The sequence below is a fragment of the Lissotriton vulgaris genome, chromosome 8 (assembly GCF_964263255.1).
Source record: "Lissotriton vulgaris chromosome 8, aLisVul1.2, whole genome shotgun sequence".
Taxonomy (NCBI): domain Eukaryota; kingdom Metazoa; phylum Chordata; class Amphibia; order Caudata; family Salamandridae; genus Lissotriton; species Lissotriton vulgaris.
The window spans coordinates 1,489,010,922-1,489,036,143 of record NC_141696.1 but is presented as its reverse complement, the minus strand read 5'-3'; the positions used below and the strand labels follow the sequence as shown (position 1 = coordinate 1,489,036,143).

Here is a 25,222-nt window from a genome sequence, read left to right as displayed (position 1 = left end):
TCAGGACCGGAGGCTTCAGATTATGCTTTTCTCTCTTCGCTGTTTATTAACACAACATCGCACAGCAGCCAGAAAAGCATCAAACTTGAAACATTTTTAGTATTCCCAACACAGGAATATCAGAAAACATCGTAATAACATTGTTTAATAACTACAAGTCCCACGAGATCAACATTAGGCAGTCCTTCTTTAGTGTCCATAAATCCCAATATAAGGCGTCCAACCAACGAACTCCTCCTCTTTCTTCGCTGCTTCGCAGCCAGTTAAGTGCTATTCTCCCTCTCTTGCACATTTGTGTTTGTTGAGGTTTTTTTGTGTTTTCTTCTATTCTATTTGCACTGATTGTTGCTTTGGGGGGCCTGTGGGGTTTTTCTTCCCTTCCAGAGCCCCTTCCATCGCGGGGACGCCTTCGCCCCTTACGCGATGTCCCCGTGTATTCCGCGGTGTTGAGTCACCGTTAGAGGGCGCCGGTGCGTCTCGCCTGCCCGCGCGCAGCTTTTGTCTCACTGATTGGAGCTGCGCTGGGGAGTCGACATCGCAGGTGCCCTGCTGCCGCCTAACCCGGACGCCCTCTTGGGTTGTACTGTCCCGTGCTTGAACGCCCCGGTGGGGTCTGTATAGTGGTTGTACCCACGTTGAAGCCTGCGGGCGATTTCAGCACCTTTTTCTGCAACAGCTTCCGCTGGGGTGTTCCCCGCTCGAGCGCGCTGGGAGGCGGTGCGGCCCGGTCTCTGGAGAGAGGGTCGGCACGCTGTAAAGGCTGGTGCTGCCTTTTAATTGCCCGGTTCCACCGGCCTACAACCTTTGCCAACCTTCTGTTGGCCCACACGTGGCAGTCTGTGTACGCCATCGGAACCCTCAGATTCCACTTTCTTATCTACTGCATGGCGCCATGGCTGAGGGGTACTACGTCGAGGAGGAGGAGTCTCACCAATACCTCAGGACGACGAGTTCTATGCGGCTGTGGACCAGTCGATTTACCGGTGTGTGCAGGAAATCGTTGGGCCTATGGAGGACAGACTTTCAGCCCGCATTGTCTTGGAATGTGCCAAGTTGGCACCGGCCCTAGGGGGTTCCCCCGCCAACGACCCTGGCCAGCCTCCGGCGGCCAAAAAGTCACGTGGGGACGCGGGTCCCAGTGGTTCGCAAGGTGTGGACAAGGACGCTTTCGAGCGCCTACGCGACGCTTTCCTGGCTAAAGCGTCTGGGTCGACCCCCGAGGCGCCTCCGCCTCAGACACCTTCTACACCGGCGAACTTTGTCTCGGCCTCCCCGGGGGGGGCTTCCCCCGCGGATACGGACGACGACGACGACGACGAGGACTCCGTGCGGTCATGGCGACCGGCGTCCAATTCGACAGAGTTGCACAAGGACACTTCGGGCATGCTGGACCCGGACGAAATCATGCACCCGCGGTCGGCCGCCTGGGCGCCTGGTGACAAGGTGGCGCAGTTTGTGGCGGGCCGCCTCCGCAAGCCCTTGGAGAAGGAGGCGCGCAGCTGTTTGAGGGGCGAATGTCCTCGCCCGACTCTGGATGGGAAGGTGGCCATGACGCCGGAACTCGATGGGAAAATGGCCACCTTCATGGCGAAGTTCGTCAAGGACCCCCGGAAGGGGATCAACCGTTCCTGGCGCTCCTGCCAGGACAAGCTCTTGGACACCATTGGCCCCCTCACCAAGATTCTCGATATGGCCGAGGAAGCCAAGGCGTCGGGCAGCGCCATTTGCCCGGAAGTACTGTCCAACTGGGCGCAACGGGCGGTTATCTTCTTGGGGAATGCCAATTGTGCCCTTTCGACCGAGCGGCGTCGGTCGCTACTGATAAAATTGGATCCCAAGTTGGGCGATTTGGCTTCGTCGGAAGCTGGCGCTGTCGCCCAAGGAGGGCTCTTTGGTGAGCCATTCATTAAAGAACTGGGGAAGTTTGTTTCCACCTTCACCTCCCTGGATAAGGCCCAGTCGACCATCAAGCGGGTCTTCCACCAGCGTTTTTCCCGGGGGGCTGGTCGTGGTAGGGGCCTCACGACCGGCCGTGGTGGTCAGCAACAGCCCGGAAAAGGGCATGGCTCCGGCAGTGGAGGCTACAACTCCTCCGCGAATTATAACAACTTCTACCCCACCAGAGGTCAGCGTTTCAGAGGACGCGGAAACTTCCGGAACGACTCCGGCGGCAACAATTCACACGGTGAGTGTTATCCCTGCAGATCAGGTGATTATTGGGGGGAGGTTGGCGTGTTTCCCCCAAGCGTGGGAGGCTATTACAACGGACGCATGGGTCCTTCAAACCGTGCGGGGGTTCCGCATAGAGTTTTACGACCAGCCGTGCCAGGCGGAGCCTCCCCGGCCCATAACGTTTTCTCAATCGGACGCGCTCTTGATCGACGAAGAAGTCTCGGCGCTGCTGCGCAAGGGGGCTATTTGTCGAACAACGCGTCACCCCCGGGGTTTCCTGAGCAATATTTATCTTGTGGAAAAAGTGGACGGGGGCAGACGACCAGTCATCAACCTCAGGGAGTTCAATGGCTGGGTGGTGTACAACCATTTCAAGATGGAGGGCATCCATCTTTTGAGGGACGTTTTGCTCCCGAACGACTGGATGGTCCGTCTGGACCTCGAGGATGCGTATCTGGTGGTTCCGATTTACCCCCCGCATCGTCGCTTCCTTCAGTTTTGCTGGAAAGATATGGTGTTCGAGTTCAAGGCCCTTCCGTTCGGTCTTTCCTCGGCCCCTTGGTGCTTTACAAAAGTTCTGCACCCGGCCATCGAAACCCTGCGGAGTCAGGGGATTCGGCTTATCGTCTATCTGGACGACATCTTGCTGTTGGGCAGGACCCGAGCAGGTTGGCCGCCCATCTGTCTCAGACGATCTCCCTGTTGCAAGGTCTGGGGTTTATTGTCAACAGGGAGAAGTCGGTTTTCACCCCCGCCCAGCAGATGGTGTTCCTGGGCTTTGTGGTGGACTCAGTGAAATCGACTCTCAGTTTGCCGTCCAGGAAGATGGCCAAAATCAAGCATGTGCTTCGGCAAACTATCTCCAAATCGCACACCTCCCTCCGGCAGGTGGCCAGAGTGGTAGGCCTTCTCTCATCATCCATTCAGGCGATATTCCCGGGCCCTCTTCATTACCGGGCTCTTCAGCAACTGAAAGCGCACCATTTGCGCAGAGGGCTATCCTACGACCGATTGATCCCCCTGTCGGTGGAGGTCAAAGAGGAAATGTCTTGGTGGCTCGCCCACATGGAGGCGTGGAACGGCCGTGCGATTTTCGGGTCCGTTCCGGACTTGGTGATCGAGTCGGATGCCAGCAGGTCTGGCTGGGGCGCCCGCTGCGGGGATTTCTCCACAGGCGGTACTTGGTCGTCCGACGAACAGCGACTTCACATCAACTGCTTGGAACTTCTAGCAGGTTCGTTCGCCGTCCTTTGCTGGACGAGGGACTCGGTGAAGTCATGCGTCCTTCTGCGGATGGACAATGTCTCAGCGGTTCGGTATGTGAACCACTTAGGAGGTCCGCGATCAAGAGCCCTTGCGGACCTGGCGAAAGACTTTTGGGATTATTGTCTCGCCCATCAAGTCTCGGTTACGGCAGAATACCTGCCGGGTCGGGCCAATCAGGTGGCGGATTGGCACTCGAGGTACCTTCGAGACTCCAGCCTGTGGAGGCTGGATGTTCAAGTGTTCCGCTGGCTGGCGGCATGCTGGGGACCGTTTTCCATAGACCTGTTTGCGTCCCGTCTGGACTTCCAGCTCCCGAGGTTCTTCAGCTGGAGACCGGACCCCTTGGCGGAAGCGACGGATGCGTTCCTCCAAGACTGGAGTCAGGAACGGCTGTATGCTTTCCCGCCTTTCTCCATGATAGTGCGGGCCGCGGCCCAGATTCGCCGTCAGACGGCGGACGTGGTGATGTTGACGCCCGTGTGGAGGTCGCAAGTGTGGTTTCCAGTTCTTCTGGAACTTTCCTGGGATTCTCCAATCCTACTTCCCCGGCTGCCTCGTCTTCTCCTCAATCCAGACGGGGTCCCTCACCATCTCCTCCAGGGTTCTCTCCGCCTCATGGCATGGAGGCTTTCAGGCGACATTGGTCGCTCCCTGGCCTTTCGAACTCAGCTCAGCATTTTTTGTCCAAGGCCTGGGCAGGCAGCACTGCCAAGAGGTATAGATCGGCTTGGACCAGGTGGGTTCGTTGGTGTCTTCGACGGGGTTTGGATCCCATGGTCGCAGGCCTCGTTCCTGTCCTGAATTTTCTTGCAGAACTCTCTACCTCCGGCTTAGCATACCGGACGATCAATACAATACGTTCTGCCATATCAGCGGCTCATGTGCAAATAGATGGAGTGGCGGTTGGGGAGCATCCCCTGGTATGTCTGCTCCTTAGAGGAGTGCGTCTGGCTTTACCGCCGGAGCCACGGTATTCCGTCCTGTGAGATGTTAACGTGGTGTTGAACCTTTTTCTTTCCTGGCAACCTAACAAGTATCTTTCCTTAAAAGAACTGTCAGCTAAGCTGGCGATGCTCCTGTGCTTAGTGTCTTGTCGCAGGGTGTCTGATGTGCGTGCCCTGGATGTCACGGCGAGAGCGTTCTCCCCGGATGGGGTGACCTTTACCGTGGGCCGCCGCACGAAATCGGCTACGAGGTCTATTTCCTATCCGGCATTTGCAGATGCCCCTAAGTTGTGTGTGGTACAGTGTTTGAAAACCTATGAGGATGTTACGACGGAACTTCGCCCTCTGGGCGAACGACAGTTACTGATTGCGCTGCGTAAACCGCACAAGGCTGTCTCTTCCCCCACTATAGCCCGGTGGGTGCGTTGGGTGATGCAGGAAGCTGGTATTGATACAAGGCAGTTCGGAGCTCACTCAGCAAGAGGGGCCATGGCCTCAAAAGCTTTTGCCCTTGGGGCACGATTAGAAGACCTCATGCGCGCTGCGGACTGGTCTTCGGATTCCACCTTCAAGAGGTTCTATTTTAAGCCAGTGGTGGATATTGCTAGTTTGGTGGTGGACAAGCTTTAAATAAGCATAATCTGAAGCCTCCGGTCCTGACATAGAATCGAAATTTGCCTAGTGTAGTAACGGTAAGTTTCAATTCTATTAAGGACACGGAGGCGAGGATTATCCCACCCATACCTCCTGCGGAGATCCCGCCCGTACTGGAGTAAGTAATCAGTTTTCCGACTTGCAGTATGGTTACTGTTTCCATGGGTTGCACGTCGATTGACTTGATGCTCTGCTTTGTTGATTTGCCTTCAAGTTTAGCGGGTATGGCTTAGCTCACGCTGTTCTTTTTTCCGCCAGAGAATGATGGTGCGAAACGAGATGCTTGAGACTTTGGCCTGACTCGCCACGAAGAAAGAGGAGGAGTTCGTTGGTTGGACGCCTTATATTGGGATTTATGGACACTAAAGAAGGACTGCCTAATGTTGATCTCGTGGGACTTGTAGTTATTAAACAATGTTATTATGATGTTTTCTGATATTCCTGTGTTGGGAATACTAAAAAAATTTCAAGTTTGATGCTTTTCTGGCTGCTGTGCGATGTTGTGTTAATAAACAGCGAAGAGAGAAAAGCATAATCCTCGCCTCCGTGTCCTTAATAGAATTGAAACTTACCGTTACTACACTAGGCAAATTTCGACTCCCGTCACTTAGAAAAGAAATGTTCTAAATTGAACTCGACATTTAAAACATCTGTGTCATACATCTCGCTGTCACATCTGGATACTGTGAACCTAACCTATTTATCCAAGTTCAACACAATAAGGATGTTTTAAACTGTGGGAGAATATTTTAACTTCACTCTTAGGTTTTTTAGAACATTTCAATTTTACACATACACATATATTCTATTGAACTGTAATGCACTGGACAGTGGCAGATTTATCAAAAACATGCAAGTCTACATATATTACAAATGTGATCAGTAGTAGATTATAAATGTAGGCACAAACATATGCACCATGTGCAATCCAAGTCGGTGTAATGTATGGAGTTTTCGTCTCTATAGACCTGTGATCCTTACTGCAGATATTTAATTCATGTATAATGTGAAGTGCTCTCACAACAACATTGATTGGAGATGTGCTGCACAAGAAAAATCAAATAAATTCGTATTACATCTGAGGACAATAACATTTTTGAGAACATTCCGTGTATGCATCTTTATGCACTACCTAGGTTTCTTGAGTTTAATTTTAGAAAGGAAAGAAACACAACTTCACATGTATCGCACCCCAGTTTACTCCACAGCCTTCACTCAGATCTTTAACATGCCACTGGAAAAGATCTCATCTGCGTCATGATCATGTTATGTTATGTTATGTTAACTCCATTTTTAAGTGCACAGCTGCCCCAGCTAAGAGCCCCAGCTAAGAGGCGTCCCGGCGCTGCGCCTGGAAAGGAACACAACACAAACCGAGCGAAATGAGAAAATCCAGAATAAGGAAGATTAACATCTGTTTGGGAAGATATAAGTTTTTACGGCTTTCCTGAATGTCAGAAGGTCATCAAGAGCACGCACATGGGCAGGGAGAGAATTCCAAAGTTTAGGGGCAAGCACTCTAAAAGAGCGACCGCCAGACCTACTCCTTAGAAAATGAGGGACTACAGCTAAATTTTGTCCACAGGATCTCAGCAGACGGGAACGGGTGTAAGGAAGAATAAGATGCTCCAATATCTGGGGAGAGGCACGTTTTAATATCTTAAAAGCAAGACATAGAGTCTTGAATTCTATCCTCTGAGGCACAGGCAGCCAGTGAAGCTTGGTAATAGTGCTTCTAGCAGAGCAGAATCTAGGGAGACCGACTAAAGCCCTAGCTGCAGCGTTCTGAACGCGCTGCAATCTCATAATTTCAGCCTGATTGGCCCCAAGCAGCAACGAGCTCGCATAGTCGAGCCTAGACAATATGACTGCCTGAATAATCAATTGGCGAGTCGGGCGTCAAAAAATTTCAACACCGGTCTGAGCCCCCGTAGATAACCAAAGCAGGTCGCAGCTATTTTCTTGGTATGACAAGAAAAACTGAGCGTAGAATCTAGCCAAACGCCTAGATTTTTCACCTCAACAACCGGAATCGGAGTGGGGCCAAGGTCAGCTGGCCACCACTTATCACCCCAAAGGCTGCTCTGATTCCCCACAATCAATACCTCGGTTTTTTTGGCGTTGAGCAGCAGGCAGTTGGCCGTCATCCATCCAGCCACCGCACTGAGACCCTCACGAAAATTAGCAGCCGCAGTATCGGAGTCCCTACTAAGTGCAACCGCCAGCTGCGTGTTGTCAGCGTAAGACACCATTGTAAGGTCCCAACGCTTGGCGACAGCAGCCAGCGGCTGCACATAAAGGTTGAAAAGCGTGGGGCTCAATGCTGATCCCTGCGGAACTCCCTGTTCGATGCTATGGGGTTTAGACTCAAAGGGAGGCGTAGAGACCCGGAAGGTACGATCAGAAAGAAACGATCAATACCATTCCAGCGCCACGCCCTTGACGCCCGCCTCTCCCAGACTCTGCAGAAGAATTGCATGGGAGACAGTGTCAAAGGCGGCACTGAGATCTAGTAGTACCAGTGCCTCCGTTTGACCCGCATCCAACACAGCGCGTAGATGTTCAACCATGGAGGGGAGGGCTGTTTCAGTGCTGTGTCCAGCACAAAAGCCATTCTGCGAAGGGTCTAGAGTGTTAGCAGATTGAAGATGATTGGACAGAATGCCGTTAACATGGGCTTCTGTCACCTTCGCAGCCTATGGAAGGAGGGAGATAGGACGATAGTTCTCGAGTTTTAGAGGGTCCAGTGAGAGTTCTTTCAGGATGGGGTCATCATCAAGCAGGATTTGTAAAGTGCTGCTAATCACCCATGTGGGTCTCCAGGCGCTGTAAAAGGGGATCTTGAGTCCTTCCCTGAAATCCAGCAGTGAGGATGAAGTTCGGAGGTGAAGAGGGAGGTCATTCCAAGTCTTGGCAGCAAGGTAGGAGAAGGAGTGACCTCCATTGTTGCATCTGCAAATGCAGGGGCTGTGAATGAGGAAGAGGGAGGTGGAGCGCAGGTGTCTGGTGGGTTGGTGGAAGTTCAAGCGGTGGTTGATGTGTTGATGTGTGCTGGTCCTTGGTTGTGCAGGGCTTTGTAGTAGTGGATCAGCACAAGGCAAAGAACACCATGCAGCATTGCGGCACCTTCACCACTCGGCAGACTACGAAACACATGCCAGGCCATGCTCAGATAGTTAGGGGAGTGCATAGGGATATGAACTTTTAGTTTAAAAAGACCCAATCATTCCTCCAAAATTACAGCCACGTACTGAAATTGCATCCACCAAATCGTCCAAGATAAGGGGTCACATGGCTTGCTCTAGAGAACTGTCATATCTGCATTTATTTCAAAGTTGCATCATCTATTAGAGTAATCAAAATGAAACCCATAAACGTCTAGATTATGTAGATATGCCCAGATATATCTGTTCCAGGCACAGTGAGCACAGAAGCCTGGTCAAATCCATACAGCTGTGGTGGATCTTTTACTGGGCAGAGGAAAACTGCTTATGCGTCAGAAGCGCCAAACGTGTATAAGTAATCGACAGAATACAGTAGAAGATGGCTGCATTTATTCAGCCAGCAACCATAGAAGTGACGTCCCATGGGTGCAAACAGGACTCAACCTTGAGCAAGTTGTTGTGTTACAATGTGCCTTTTATGCACAATTAATACAGTAGTCCAAGGGAGGAAATCCAAACTGTCCATACCATAAAGCGGCATCCACCTCCTACAAACCATTCAGGAAATGCTCCCTGCTAGATGGAATGCTATACGGGTCTTCCAAAAACCCTTCACTTCCAGTAACCGGAAACAACCCCAATGGCCAGGCTATGTCTGAACATACACAACCTGCCAAACAAGTATCACTCCCGACTACAGCATACAACACAATATTCTCTGGTGAAAAGATCAACCACCCTGTCAATCTGCCTGTCCAAAGGTCAGGCAGCACATAGCACATGGACAGGTCCGCCACAATGCAAAGGTCCAGTCTCCAGAATACTATTAATAACACTTGAAAACACTTACAAAGTTCTAGGTCTTAGAAACTGAGGAAAACCAAAGCGCGTGAATACTGACTTAACCCTGTTGGCACATCCACTGGGTAACGCTGCACATGTAACTCACCCTTTCTTTTGGACAGACTCAAACTTCTATCTAATTAGTTGGGCGTTGGTACAGCACAAGTACATGCCAACTCACAGCCATAATATATAGATTTTTCTCTTTATTGTAGGAAAACGACCTAAACCCTTTGAGAGTCCGAACTCTGAAGTGGGATAATGGCTGTGACAGGAAACATATATGTAAATAACAATACACACATCTACTCAAAAATGGAAATGAAAAGCTGGTCTTTGCGTTGTTCCCGCCTGATGAAGACACACTTTGCTAAGCCACTGGCATTGTTCTGATAAATAGGTCCGCTTATTTATCCCCCACTAGGCTACAAGATTCACTGTGTCAAGTAATCCCTCCAAAGTATAAATGCTCTGTTTTATTGCACAACACCCATCCCATAACTATAATGAACTATGGCTCTTTCTTTTCCATTGGATTTCTTTTCCATTGCTAAATATTTTAGCCCGACAACTCACTGAAACAAGCAACATGTTTTATCCCTGTAATTTACGCAGTAATATAAACAACGGGTACATCCCAAACTCTGCTTTCATACTAGACGCATGATCTGCATACACTACAAGAAAAATATGCTGTAACCTTCTCCTCTCTGCATCCCATCAGGCCACTAATGAATAGCCCTTTAATTAGTCACATGGTGTTGGGTATTACCTCCTGTCTCCCAACACCTTTATACACTCAGACCCCTTTCTTTTCTTGTGCTTTTTCCAATGTGGGTTTACAATTTTTAAACCCCCAAAAACGTTTCTATAAATAATAATCAGTGAGTTCATTAAGATGAGTTGAAATTTCAGTGAGCTGATTTTTTGGGAAAATGTTCCCTCTCAAAAGCCAATGTTGGCTTCAATGAGTAAAACCGTTCCTGCATAATCAGTCAGTCAGTCAAAAAGCTTTATTATCGGCTGAAAACCATAAAAGCACATATATACAAAAATTTGAATAAAAACATACTAATATCCCACAATACAATATACTCATAATGAAGAGCAATACTCCTAAAACAGTTTTTAAATACAGCATTAAAACCATAAAAGAGTCCTAGACAATTTAAAACAAAACAAATAGAGGAATAGGACCAGTCCCTTCACGTATTAGTATTAAGGATTCCCTGTAGAGTACAGTGTTTATGCTAGCGCAGGTGTAGCAGGTAATTGTTTTTTCATTTTAGCGTCTCACGTACACCACATAGACAAAGGGTATCTAGAGGTCGCGCACACACCACAAGGGGGGTGGTGTTATATTTCAGTATTCTAAATGCTTCCCTGTAATCCCCGAGTCCCATAGACTTACAAAGTTGGACAATCCATTTAGCTCTGGCCTTAGAGTAGAAAGGGCAGAAGAGCAGAACGTGCAGATCCGTCTCTTCACACCTTTCACACCCTGGGCGTGAGCTAGGAACATGGGAAGCGGTTGACCCCTTGTTTGTCACTGCCCTCACTGGAAGTATCCCATAATAATCACGAAGGAGCTGTTCTTTACTCGAAACTTGACATAACTGAGAACATACTTACTTACCGCAACCACTCATGGTGAACGGGCACAGAATTCACCTGGTGAATGATAACCATACTACATACCCAAACAATAACCGGCACTGCCCACATTAAGAGAAGCCCATACATTTCCAAAGGGAGTTTAGAGGCCCATCACTGGAATACATTTTAAATTTTTACAGACTTTGTAATTCCAGGGTGGAGAATCATGGAGCCTTTAATGGGCCACTCTTACTGAAGTCTTAAGACACCAATCAATGCATCTACCAATGGTATCTCACCAAGCTGGAGATCACAGGAAGACATTGCTAAGGATCTGGTCCACCCATTTGTTATTCTTCATTCCTTACTGCTATCAATAAAACGCATCACCACTGAACGGGAAACCTTACCGGCTGCTACTGCTGCAGCAGAACCGCTGGAGCTGCCACCAGTGTAGTGCTGAGGATTGTACGGATTCCTGGCGGTGCCATGAAACCTGAAAATGTAAACATTGACAAGATTTGATCACGTATGCAAATATTTTCATGGCTTCAGAAAAATTGAAAATGGCTTAAACTAGAATTGTCGGATCGTCGCATGCATCCAAGCACCACGACTGCTCGGCTCCAGTTTGACAGCCTCAGGACAAGGTTTATCAATCACCCATATACTCACTTACACCTTCGCACTGCCTCCATCGGTGGTAGGTAGTTCCCACTTCTTTTATCGTCATCTTAAATTGCATGCCAAAATGCTTTATTTTATTTTCTTCGCTTTTTATATTTGGATAGCTTTAATTATCAAAATGTAATTTTCTATTTTAAAAAAATTGGTTGCAGGTCCTTCCTCTCAGCATCAGAGTCCCGCAAGTTAAATACTGTTTTTTTTACATTTTTTTAACAGTGTTTTATATAGCGCGAACTTGACCCGAATCGTAGTATCAGAGCGCTTTACATAGCACCAGTTACGTTACATGAGGACACACATTAATTTTTGTTAGGCACGAGGAGATTAAGGCCCAGATGTAGGTAAATCTAATTTACCGACTCATAAATACCGAATTTTACGGATTCGGTATTTATGAATCGGTAAATTAGAAGGAGGCAGATGTAGGTAATTGAAGCCCATAGGAATCAAAGGGAAATACCGATTCGGTATTTAACGAATCGGTAAATACTGAATCCTGGCAGGGGGAACGGGGTGTCACTTTGACACCCTGTAGCACCCCAAGTGCAGGCTTGTGTGCCATGTGGCACACATACATGCCCTAAGGGCATGTCTGTGTGTCACATGGCATAGGTGTACATGCACAGATGTGCATGTACACCTGAAATCGGTATTTTACCACCCAATAAGATTGGGTGGTAAATACCGACTCCTAAAGGGGCTGTGGCACTCTGTGAAGTGCCACCTACATATTGATTTACAGAATCGGTAAATTTACCGAATCGGTATTTTACCGATTCTGTATATTTACCGAATCAGTAAATTTACCGATTCTGTAAATCAGATGCCTCCTACATCTCAAAAGCCAAATACCGGTATTAGGGCTCCTACATCTGGCCCTAAGTGATTTGCCCAGAATCACAGGATGTTCAGAGTCATTGCCGAGACTCGAACCCAGTTCCCCAGATTCGAGGTCGGAAGCCCTAGCCCTTAGGCCAACTCCTCCCCCATGATTTGACTCCCTTTTTATGTACTGTATTTTACTATTTTAGATGTACTTGCGTTTTTTCTGCTTTTCCTTATGTTGGCAATGGCCATATCATGGTACATTAGCCAGATAACATCCCTCTGCCACACTTTACATGTAGCATGACCCAAGCACATCTATCTTGACATTTTTAAATTTATTTATTACTTTATAAGATGCAAACCCCACCGAATCGGGCTTCAGGGCCACGTACAAGGAAGGTTGTGAGAACACCAGGCAAAGGTAAGCCGTGCTTTGACTCCTGTGTGAGAGTTGCCCGAGCGGATGGTATTTGTTACTGTTATACAGTTACATCATCATGTATCATATGGCAACTTCTATGGTTTCTAATTAGATGTATGATGTTTTCCATTCTACCACCTGTGATTCCACCTAATAATTGGTTCCATTCAGTAAAAATTGGTGGAGTACGAGTCCCATCCCGAATCACACGTAGCCGTCTCCAAGTAACTCTTCTATGTCCTTTGGAATAGCTGGTGAAATAATGGCCCCGCCCCCAACTTCGCGTAGCTGCCTCACGGAGTTGTAAGAGACTAGCCTTCGAGTAAGATGTAAGTGACTCTTTGCCGGTAACTATTGTTGCATCTCGATCAGCGAAATCACGCGTTTCTAAATAGTGATTTTTTTCATTCAGGACTCGGTGACTGGCAAATAATAGCTTCAGCGTGCAACTCGAGTCCTTGATTTGACTATTTCACAATGTTTGTGGCCTCGCTCCGAACTTCACGGAGCGTCCTCAAGTAGTTGACGGAGACAAGCCTCCGAATAATGTGTAAGTGACCTTCTTCCCGGTTTCAATCTTTGTATCTAGAGTAGCGGATTCACGCGTCTCTAAACTATGCCATTTTCCATTCAGGATTCTGTCACAGGAGCAGTTTTCCAAATTACAGCTTGCACGTGTAAACTTGAGCGCCTGATTCAAGCAACGTTGAAGGTTGTTTAACACAGAAATGGTTATTTCACGTGTAAATTCACTCAGTATGATGCCCTAACAAACTAGTCTTCTAATCAGTTCGAAGGTATGCCCTTTTTGAGTTTTTTAGTTGTAATTAATTTGTGGTTTGTCACCAATACGTTTTTATTAAATTGTTACTTCATAGTGACCTACCAATTTGTCACCAATTACGACGCTCACAGTGCCGAGCTGCACTACGTTTCTCACCCTTGTACCATATGTAACACTGCATTGTATGGGTCTGCTGAATGCATTGTTTGATCTAACTGATCTTTCTTTAAACCCATAGACAGTAACTGGCCTGCGTCATAGACGGAATAGGCTAATTGAGAATTATTTTCTAGCACGATGCCAAAACAATTTTGGCTTCTAAACATCCCAGAGGTATGCCAATTAAACTTGGTACTGATTAGTTGCAATATTGGTTGTGGCAGGACACTCATACTTTCTTTTTATCTCGTAGTGACCTATAACGTTGTCACCACTCACAACGCCTTCAATGCCAAGTTGAACAGTGCTACTCACCTGTGTGTCCATTGTAAGTAATAAGTGAGCTATATGATCTCTTCTTAAACTAGAGATAATAACCTTTTGAGTATTAGCTATTAGGATCATAGCCTTTGTTTTGGGACAAGCCTTGTAACGTGACCTCCATACTCTGCGTTTGCTCAGACAGTACAGTCCCTTTTAGTTCGGTTTATACCATACGGGTTAACCTTTCCTCTGTATTGTAAAATATTGGTGAGTTTGACCTTGACCATCGGTTTGGTCTTACTCACATTCCATGTTCTGAAGCCGCTCTTGGCACAGACTCCATGGCAATTGGTTTGGAACGAATATAATGGTCATAATGTCGAGTAAGAAGACGACATTTTAGATATTATTCTGATTTCTGTTTTTAAATTTCACAGATAGAATTGCCCCTACCCACCCTTCCCCGTCCTGCACACGTCATGATGAAGACCCCGTATAAGGATTTAATGTAGCCTACGGCTAGGGGTCGAAACGTCGACGCCTCTTTCTCCTCAGACCTCCGGCACATGCCCCTGAACATTTGGAATTCTGGATGTGTCAGTTGAATGTCTGCCATATAACAGTTTCCTAAAGGATGCCTTTAATAATTTAGGCTTGTGTATCAGATTTGTTTTGACTTTGAATTGCAGACTGTTATAACTCATAATTCTTTATGACCGTGTGTACTTTTCTCCTGATTTGACACTGCCCTGAGCACACCATTCCCTCCACTCCTTTCCTTTTCCTATTGGGGTTATTGACTAGAGATGAAATTTTCTATATTGATTGTAATTCGGTATTGTTAAATAAAGGACAATACCTGTCATTCATCTGATTTATATCTCTTGATTAATGGTTGTTATTTAATGCTAGTGTATATTGTATTTAACACGCTCTCCTTGCGGGGGCCCTTCTTTTACACATACCAGTGCTTTGACTGGTGACTTAGCACAGAAGATTGCGCACAGTACAATACTGGTCGGAAATGACACCTGATTAGAGTACAGGAAGTAAATGGCCTTGGTAATGGGGGATACATAAATGTGTGGCGGGAGATAACATGGTTACCAATATACTTTTTAAATATTTTTTTATTTTTAGAGTTTAATATAGCGCAAACTAGACCCGAAGGTTTGGGGTATCAGAGCGCTTTACATAGCACCAGTTTTGTTACAGACGGACACATTCATTCTTGTTAGGCACGGGGAGATTAAGTGATTTGACCAGAATCACAGGATGTTAAGCGTCATTGCCGAGACTCAAACTCGGTCTCCCAGCTTCAACGTCAACCACTGTAGCCTTAAGGCTACATCCTCTCCCCATATACAAACTACAGGTGCAGCACTTACCAAAAATAAATAACAAAGAACAACAGTTAGCATATAGCACAATGTTCGGGCAAGCAACGGACGACTCGATATTAAAAGTATGCATATTCTGCTGGCACTCAAAAAGTATCACAGCTGGGAGCGAAGGATTTTTTCTGAAGAGGAAGCAGGATTGAATTGGGCGACAGAAAGGTTGAATACATTATGGCATTGGCCATTAATCACAGCTGCAAAGAGTGTTTCAGTGTATGGAAAGCATTAGAAAGAATGGGGCTTAAAGCTGATCCTTGTAGTATCCCATAAAAGATTTATTTTACCTCTGACATTAATACTTAAATGGGGGAGGGACATTGCTTGACATCTCCCAGATAGGGAGAAGGCACCCCCTGCTCCTATCTCCTTTGATCTGTTGATTAGGACTTTATGGTTGACGGTGTCAAAAGCAGCCGACAAATCCAATTGGATCAAGACTGCTTTCAGGCCACCATCGACCCTCATCTTTAGTTCGTCTATTGCCATGACAACGCTGCCTACGTACCATGGGCTGGTCTAAAGCCCATTTGGTCTGGTTCTAGCAAATAATTAGGTTTCAAAAAGCCCGCCACGCCGATGGTGTACGGCAAGCTACGTACACAATGTCCTACTTCACTACTGAGTTTTCACATTTCGAATGTAAAAGTACAAAATATTACATAGCAGTCACTTTGGAAATCCTTACCCCAGAAGCAGGAATTCACTCTTTTTCCTACATATAATGTGAGCAGTCAATAGTGATTATTGTGGGTGTAGATGGGTCACCAAGTGTTGCACAACTAATAGATCTGATTCCACCTTTTTATTTTTTGAATGTTAAAGTCAACCTGGGTGCCAGAAAAGGCATCTTGGCTTCAGAGAAAGAAATATAAATCCCAGTTTTGGCAAACCAATAATCAGAGACTTGGCACTACAGGACCAATCCACTTTTGAAGACACATCTCATGTTTTCTAACAGTTAGGTTTGGAGAATGTGTTGTAGAACAATGACTTGGTATTCCGTGCTCACATGGCAGTGTTCATGCCTAGGAGGCACCTTACCTATTAGGATTGCAGCCTGTGGTTCCCGTGCCCAGTTCGTGCATGTTTGACAGACCGATAATTACGGCACCAGCTTCCCTCAGTTTCCTGGTTACTGTAGCATCCTCAGTCTGCGGCTCAGTGCCGAGATACGCTGTGCCCACCTTATTAAGATATGGAACCTGCAAAAGAAAAACCATGCCAATATCAGCCTCAAAAGCGGTCTCTTTAACTTAAATTATAGCTCAGGGTGAAACCGATGAAGTAAGTGGGTAAATCTGTTTCAAGACAAGGAGGACATACCTTACTATTCATTTGGGCTGTATGTTTTTTTCACTGACCTGTTCAAGCTTTATTAAGGGCAGGACATGGCCCCTTTCGGAAGACAATATTGATTAATCATTCAAAGCTACACCTGAGGCAAGTAATCAAGCCAAACTATTTGTACACTTAGTCCATTAAACCTTTTCCTCCTACAGGTAGGATACCCTTTGGATGATATGACATAAGAACCACCTGCCATGCAGGGAAATATATCTAACAACCCCTAGACTACACACAGAACCATCCCTCACCTACCAATGCACCTGCTCAGACATTTCCTTTCCAGTTCTGTTCCTTTCAATTTATCAGGATGACTTGCATGCGTACACTTGAGAGAAGAGATGTTGGGTTGGTGACTATATAAAAAGGATGGTCCATGGTATAGATTTACTATAGTAAGTAATTCTTACCCAGAGAGATGTTTTACTTAATGTCTATCCCACTGTATAATATTCTCAGTGGGTTTTGCACTTATTGTGTTATTCTTTCCCCAGTGCATTTTCATAAACAAGTGTGCACCCATGTAACGTGTTTGGCTACCTATCTACGTCGAGTACATTTTATATAAATCCTAAAAATAAATAGCATTGTTATCAGGATACAAGTGGAAGCTTTTTAGGGATCAAGCAAAGATATTTCTCACTGTGGCAAAACTAAAGACTGGCCTGCGGTGTGCTATACAGGATACGTACAGAAAGAGAGGGATTTAGCTGAACTAGATTGGAAAACAACTAATGCGATTTTCAGACTAACCACGTAAGCATTAATCCCAGAAAAAGGAGGAACCACTATATAGAATAACCCTCTTGAATGCTACTCAATGAGCAACAGAAGTCTTAGAAACTTTCCTCAAGGGTATAGGAACGCGACTGGTGACAGTCTTTGGAAAGTGTCAGTTTACTTGCAAATAATTAACAATCAAAATATAAAACTTCAAGGAGTTGTCAACAAGGAAAAATCATCTCTGGATTCATCCAAAAGCTTGATGACATTTTGATAGCTATGAGGAGTATGAACTATCTTAATCGAACACTGCATGTAGAAGTATATTTTTCCGATAGCATCAAATACTTGCTCACTACCCAGCGGATAGACCTAATGATTACGAAGAACATGTTCTTCTAGTTCATCAGTTTAAAAAAATACAGAAGGTCAGGGGTTCGAAAGTTTTATGATCAAACAAAGATAAAGGATCAATCAAGCACCAAACTGATGGGGGTCTCAAACTTGTGGAATTCCGCTGGGCATAAGTTACTGAACAGTATGATTTGCTGGACTTGTGATGACTCATAGAATCGCACAGCTGTGATGTAAATAAAAATACATGGTCAAGGGAGGAAGCTATTGGATTATCCACAACACATAAATAGAAATTCTTCTCACTGGTATTATACAATACTTTGTTTTCCAGCCTGTATAGAATCTATCCTCTTCAGAAAGGCCAGTATATATGTATGCCAAGACAATGGGTCACCAAGCTGAGAAAAGGACAGCAGAAGTGAAAACCCAGGGCCTCTTACACCAAGTAAGAGATGATCCTACCAAAGAGGAGTGAAGTCTACCACTTCCCTTGCTGTATCTGCTGGATTTCAACGAAACTCATCCGTAGGCACGCTGACTCTTCCGTACATGCCTAGACCTCAAGACCATAATCCTCTTCCTTCATTGTCTTGATTTCAATTTGACATAGAGTTGTCCATGGCCAAGAGAATGTCCTAAATATGTAGGTCAGTCTCTCTGCTCATGGACTGCTTCATTGAGAAATACACTTCTACCAGATCACACCGATTTCTTCTAGACTTTAAACTCAAATCAAGCCGGTCACTTCCTCTTTCTGAACTTAACCCCTAGCCCACTGACAGATGTCCTTTCTGAGTAATATGCATAATATTTCTGTCATCAAATGTATCAGATATGTACTGTGCACTTGTTTACATTAACAGAGATTTGGGCTTTGTAAATGATTTTCTAACTCCCCCTAGACCTATGCCTAGTACTTTTAATGGCAGGGGATTAACATCTACCATTGATTTTATCCTAGTTTCATGTACATTCGCACAGAGGGTGCTTTCTTTTACCGTCGGGGTCAATGCAATGAGAGACCACTTCCCGCTATGTCTTGAGGTTACGTTGCGTCCTCTTAGAAACGGGAAGGTAAAAAAAATTACCTAGTTCAAGGCAACTTTGGATTGAGTAGTGTAAATTGTTACGTCCTTACGTGGTCTTAAGGTGATCCCGATGCGTTGGTCATGAAATTAATTAGGAACTGCAAATTGCCTTTTGATAACTGTTTGTGTGAGACATCTTCTTCTGATAAGATTGTTCATTCGTTTGTTGCTATAGGTAATGAGGTTAGGAGTCTACTAACTGCTAAACATCACAACAAGCGCAAAGAACATGGGTGGTTTGACAAAAAGTGCACCCAAACCCACTCAAATTTGAAACATGAGTTGCACAGGCAACCTAGATTCCCCAATGGGGTTAGACGGGCCGGGTGGAGTATAAGCAGGCCATCTTGGATAGGAAATGTATCCTTCTGCAGGAAGCAAGGGAAACACTCCACACAATGGCCTTACAAAAAGATAGTGTGGGATTTTGCAGAGCAGTAAGGGCTCCCTTCTTTCAAGAGGGATATGGTCCATCTATTGAGATCATGATATCGGAGGATGTTTGGGTCAATCATTTCTCCAAGGTGTATAACGGGCAAGAAAATGTAGATGCTCAATCACCCGTAACTTCTCCAGCTCAGCTTGATAAGATAGAGTAGCAGGTTACCCTGGATGAAATGCTCAGAGCCCTTAGACATAGCCTAGGGGGCAAGGCCCCAGGTCCAGATGGAGTGCCTGTCGACCTATTTCAATCTAACATGTCACTTTGGGGCTCCAAAATAACACAAGTTATAAATGCTAGTGTTAGGACATCAATACCAAAAATCTGGGTAGAATCTATTATCATTCCAATTTTTACGAAGGGGGATCGACATGACCCGGGGTGTTATAGGCCGATCTCTTTACTTGATTCAATTATAAAGATGGCAAGACGTGTGGTTCTGGAACGTCTGCAAGACTGGGCAGAAGACAAACGGGTCATTTCTGACTTCCAGTATGGCTTTCGAGAAGGCCTAGGCACTTTAGAGCAAAGTTTAAATTTATCTATCTTTATAGGTAAATATACACGAGCAAAAAAGGGCTGTTTGTACTTAGTGTTCGTGGACCTTACCGCAGCCTTCAATGCTGTACAGCATGGAAGATTGTGGGAGATTCTAGTAGATTTAGGGGTTGATTCAAATATCATGGCCCTTTTGCAATGTTTGTACAGGGGAGCCTCTACCAGCGTGGGGAACGTACCGGTTCATTCCCCATCAAGAAAGGAGTTAGGCAGGGCTGAGCCCTGGCCCCCCTCCTTTGTAATCTATATATAAACGGCCTTGGCAAAGTATTGCTTAATGAGGGTATAGACTTCCCGCGAATTGGAGGGTGACCTATTCCAGCACTCCTTTATGCGGACAACACGGTCCTAATGGCGCGTACACAAAATTGTTTGCAAAGGGCCCTGGATACTTTTAATGACTTTATGAAGGACCTAGGTTTAAGCATTAATGTCTCTAAGACATTCATTCTGAGGCGCGGTAAAGGGTTTCAGAGGGTGAGGGAAATTTTCCTGGATGGAAACAAGTTAGCCTCTACCAGGAATTTTTTCTACCTCGGCATCTTAGCCAATCAGAGTGACACCTGGTCTAAGATGATAAACGCGAAAAACATACATTTACCAGAACGTTTGCCACCTTTGCCAAAAAACTAGGGAGGAAGCCGCCAGTGGAACTTTTGAAAATATATAAAGCAAAGTGCTTTACAGCCACAATGTTTGGGGCAGGAGTGTGGAGTTTTATTAACACTCCGCTATTACTGCTGGTGGAGAATTCTTTTTTGCGATATATTTTGTCAGCTCCCCCATGCTCATATATATGTCACGAGGAGTTGGGCCTCCCTTTTATTTCAGAACTTATCAAAATGGAACCAGTGCTTTTATGGCAAAGGATTTGGACCAAGGAGCAGACTAAGTTGAATAGAGAGATTTTAAAGGATAGCATGAGCTTGGACGGGGCCGCTAAGATTCCTTGGATTAAATACATATGTAACTTTATGAAGGATATAGGTCATCCAGATTACTTTGCTGACCCCTCTACAATGATCTGGTAGGTAGCAGTTCTATGGATCATAGATCTGTCTCCCGAGGCACCAGATTATTACTGTGATATCCAGCTATTATTTCTTCGAAACAAACCGTGATTAGACTCAATGTTCACTGTGAAATACTAATTTATTTCATTTCTTTCTTTGATTATATTGTAGTCACATTTAATCAATAGTTTGCTAAACTCAATTCTTTTCGTTATGCATTATATGTACATTTATCCTTCCAATGCATTTCGGCGATTGATCGCCTTCATCAGGGAAGCATTCTACAAAAAGTAAACATAACATTTTTACTACTTAATATCAAGCAGTGCCCTTCCTTCATTTCATTACATTGTATACTGTTTAAATTTCGCAACTATGTACCCCTATTATCTTATTGAATGGTTCTGCGTTTGTATATTACTAAACATATGTTGCCATCTAGACGTGTGCTACTATGTGCATTCTGCCCCTATTTTTGGGTTGAAAGCTAATGTTCTTACTTTCTACTCTGTACACGCTCTTAATATAGCCTTGCGGGTATACTTCTCAAGTTATGAGTGTGTGTTCTAAATGTTCACTTATGGCGTCCTTCTCTCGTTGACTATTGTGTGGTTACGCGCTCTCATTGGTCGTTATCGTATCAATACTGTCCCTTTAAGCTCTCGCTCTGAATCTAATGGATTTAAGCCATTTACTGTGCTATCAACAACCGCTGCTCTTATTCCTTTGTTCTATAAGTGTAATTACATTAACTATCTTCACTGGCTCCCTTGTTGTAGCGCTATGGCTCACCTTTGTACGTAGAAAGCTAATCTCGTAACGCTCCTCGATGTGTCTCTCTGCCGGCGTTTGCAAAAACCCCGGTCTATCGTGGTTCTTTACGCCGTGTGACGTGGCACGCATGCGCCTAGCTAATTTTGTCGGGCAGGTATTTTTTTTATACTTTGAATGCTAACTTTATGTGGACAAACGCTATGCGCAATGATCAGTGTTCCTATGTGGGAAATATCCTACTTTCTAACACTTGCCCGCTACCATGATAATAATGCCCTTTATTGCTATGTGTTGATATGTCTGTTGCAAAATGATACAGCACATTATTCCGTCTATTAATGCATTACAAGTAACATGTAAATTCAACCCTATCATTGAGTCCATGTGGTTTAAGGGAGTTTAAAGAATAAATCCAATGATTTTCCCTTTTTAATAAATTCTTCTTGTTGTCAGTTCCTTCTTTTTTCATCACTTCTTCCAATATGCACGCTCTTAGTTGGCTGATGTGGTGATTGGCCTCCTGAAAATGTGTTGCTACTGAGGATTTAATGGCCCTTGCTCTTATGTTGCTCTTATGTTCGTTCAATCGAACTTTCAGTTTTCTTTCTATGTGTCCCACGTACACTGATCCACACGGGCACTTTAACATGTATACTATGTTTGGTGTATCACAAGTGACATTGACTTTTAGATCTATATTGTGACCTTTCATGGGGTGTGTAATGCGATTACCTCTCATGATATTGTGGCAGTTATTACAATTAGCACACGGTATGGTCCCTCGATATGTGGATTTTGCGATGTTTTCTGTGGGTTGTTCAGGAAGTTCTCCCACATTTTTTGCATGAGTATATGCAAATAAAGGTTCTTTATTGAAGCTTCCTCTGAAGTCCAATTCCAATTTCAATAATGACCAATGACGTTTGATGATCGATTTAAAGTGGGTGCTCATATTGGAGTATTTACTTACACATGTTATACGTTTATCCACTTTGCGCTCTTTAGTGATCTGTAATTGTTCTCTGGTCTCAACGTTGGTCCTTTGTAATGCCTCTTGTATTACGTTCTCTGGGTATCCTCTGTCTTCAAACCTTTTGGCCATGCTGGTCAATTGTAGTTGTTGTTGATTTGTTTCGGAGACCACCCTTTTAACCCTGAGAAACTGAGAGTAAGGAAGGTGTCTTTTCAAAGATGGAGGATGATAACTTTCGTATCTGAGGAGATTATTTCTGTCCGTTTGTTTCCGATATAGGTTGGTGGTGAACTTCCCCTCTGTTTGGGTGATTTCTACGTCCAAAAATTGTATACATTGTTCATTGATTTGCCATGTAAATTGAATTCTATCGTCTTTGGTGTTCAGCTTTTCCATTTGATCTTGCAACAATTTGTGGGTTCCATCCCACACTGTGAGTATATCGTCAATGAATCTTACGTACATCTTTGTGTGTGTTTTCCATGTCCTGTCCTCATAGATATGTTCTTTCTCAAATGGAGAGAGAGATAGGGGTTATCTTTACATTCATTAGCCACCACACTGACTTCAGTGCTGCACTGCTGGATTGATATAAAGCTTCCTTCTCCTAAGAAGTCCTTGCAGGTGTCAGATTGCTATCAAGTTCCTGGAAGGTGCTCTCAGAGTACCTGTTGAAAGGGCATGGGATTGCAACACAGCTAATGAGTAGTGAGAGTTGGGTGTGTTACGTTAGAATCTGCGACAGGCTCCATTTATGGTGCAGCACACTTGTAGCCGCGCTTTAGCAAAGGATGCAGCAGAAAAATATGATAACAGATGCAGTTGTACATGCAAGGGTCTGTCACACTGTCAACTGAACAGAAAAAGGTTTTTTAAGGCACAGGAATTTCAGGTAAATTTACACATCTTATTCTTGAAGGAACCAAGTTCTTGAGCTTGGCAGTCTGGACCGAGAAATGGGGAATTTCTGAAGGCAGTAATGGTTAAATGGGGGGTAGCTGCAAGGTTAATATTTAGGTACAAGTGTTCTGTGCTATGTGCCGCTGCATGCAAGACGCGCACTGCTTAAAGGCGATACGTCTAGCCACTGGGAGCTGGTGTGGAGATTTGAAGGCTGGTAAGATGTAGTCTATGGGGAAGATGCATCCGCTACAGAAAAATAGCCAATATGTAGTGAGTACATACAGAATACTAGAAAAAGGAACCTACTCAGATTGGTTCTGTCGCTCTAAAGATACTGTGTTGAAGGTATTAACATTGGTATGGAGTCTTCTCACTCTGGGTCTACAAAATGGGAGGCGGGAGATGATTAGTTTAAACCATCAAATCAATGCACGGATGTCGAGTGCACACATTTTATGCTCCTTGTATATGTGTCATTGCTAATAACAGGGGGTCGGAAGATGAGTGGAAATGAGTTCATCCTTCCAGCAAGACCTCCGTGAGTAAGTAAGACTCTTTACATTTCATTGGTGATGCAATCTTCCTCATCTTGTTTCTCTTGACAGTATCTTATGGGTAATATTTTGTGGATATCTTAGGCTTGCTCCTTCCCTGTAATCTCATCCTATCCCACAAAATGAAGATTCTCTAAACAGTATGTTACAAAGTAAGAAGACCAAAGGGATATGTACTTTTAAGTAGATCTACTGAATTAAGTTACATGTTATTGTAACCCCCAGGAACGTAGCTCAGCCCAACCCTTCTGGGCCCTTTCAACTGTCTGGGGGAATCAACGGCGTACCCAGCTTCTACATTAACTCACAGACACTACAGACAGCAGACACCAGCGACACAGTATATAAGACACGACATAATACACCTCCTTTTTTTCCAAACAGTAGACATCCTCAACTGACATACAAACAAAGCAGCCTGCCTACAACCTATACGTTTCATGGCAAACAACCTCACGACACACATGAACCCATCTGCAAAACAATGTAGACAAAGCAATCAACAAGGGACTATGTACACACAGCACAAAAGAATGACGCATGCAGCTCACAGTCTTCCCACGATTTACACACATTGTGCAAAGCATTCAACCCTCAGTTGGCCCATGACTTAAATACACCCAGGTTGCAATATGTCGTATATGTTACGCAGTCCACTATCTGGAGGTGAAACAATCACGTTTTGCCTATTACTCACCACTTGAATTTCTTCCTTCAAGCAAACAGGAATGCCGTCAAGTGGCGATAGAGGTTTCTGGTCTTTGTAGCGCGCTGTGGACGCTTCCGCCATCTAAACGCAAAGTAAATGAGAAATGCTGACTGTATTTTGCAGGTAACAACATGGCAGTCAATGGATAGAGTCTGGTTTAAAAGAGCAACAAAAAGCCTAATTCAGATCATAACGGTGTAAGGAGAAACCTTTAGGATTGATCAGTTCTTTATGTCTTAACCAAAAGTTGCATTGGACATAAACTCCAAATGAAACAAAGTGCAGCACCCCACCATTGATCTCCCCATTGAAGTGCAGAGCTCAGACGTCACTGATGTATACCTGCGAGGTTAGAGCACAACATGCAATGCAAAGAATCGATCAATACACCAACAAGAAATCAATAGATCTCAAAGATTAAAAGTCTTCATTTTCTTCCAAAACTGCTTAAAAAACCAGAAATTAAGCGATATTACAAAACTTTTCAAATAAGCACTGGCTATACCACTTGATGTTTGAGTTTTGTTTTCATTTTGTTTTACTATCTGGTGTTATCTTTAAAATAAACATTATTTAAGAAAAAGAAAACAGGTGATACTTTA

The 25,222-nt window shown here is 44.8% G+C and overlaps 1 protein-coding gene across 1 annotated transcript in view; it reads right to left on the bottom strand.

Annotated features, from left to right (window-relative positions):
- LOC147698978 (uncharacterized) overlaps positions 1–25,222 on the bottom strand; it is a 154,775-nt gene that overhangs the window by 81,637 nt on the left and 47,916 nt on the right. The window contains exons 7-9 of the mRNA XM_086935574.1: positions 24,609–24,701; positions 16,224–16,384; positions 11,050–11,135 (exon numbers count right to left, since the gene is read on the bottom strand). Of these exons, the coding sequence (XP_086791700.1) occupies positions 11,050–11,135; positions 16,224–16,384; positions 24,609–24,701 (340 nt within the window). The remainder of the gene's footprint in view (positions 1–11,049; positions 11,136–16,223; positions 16,385–24,608; positions 24,702–25,222) is intronic.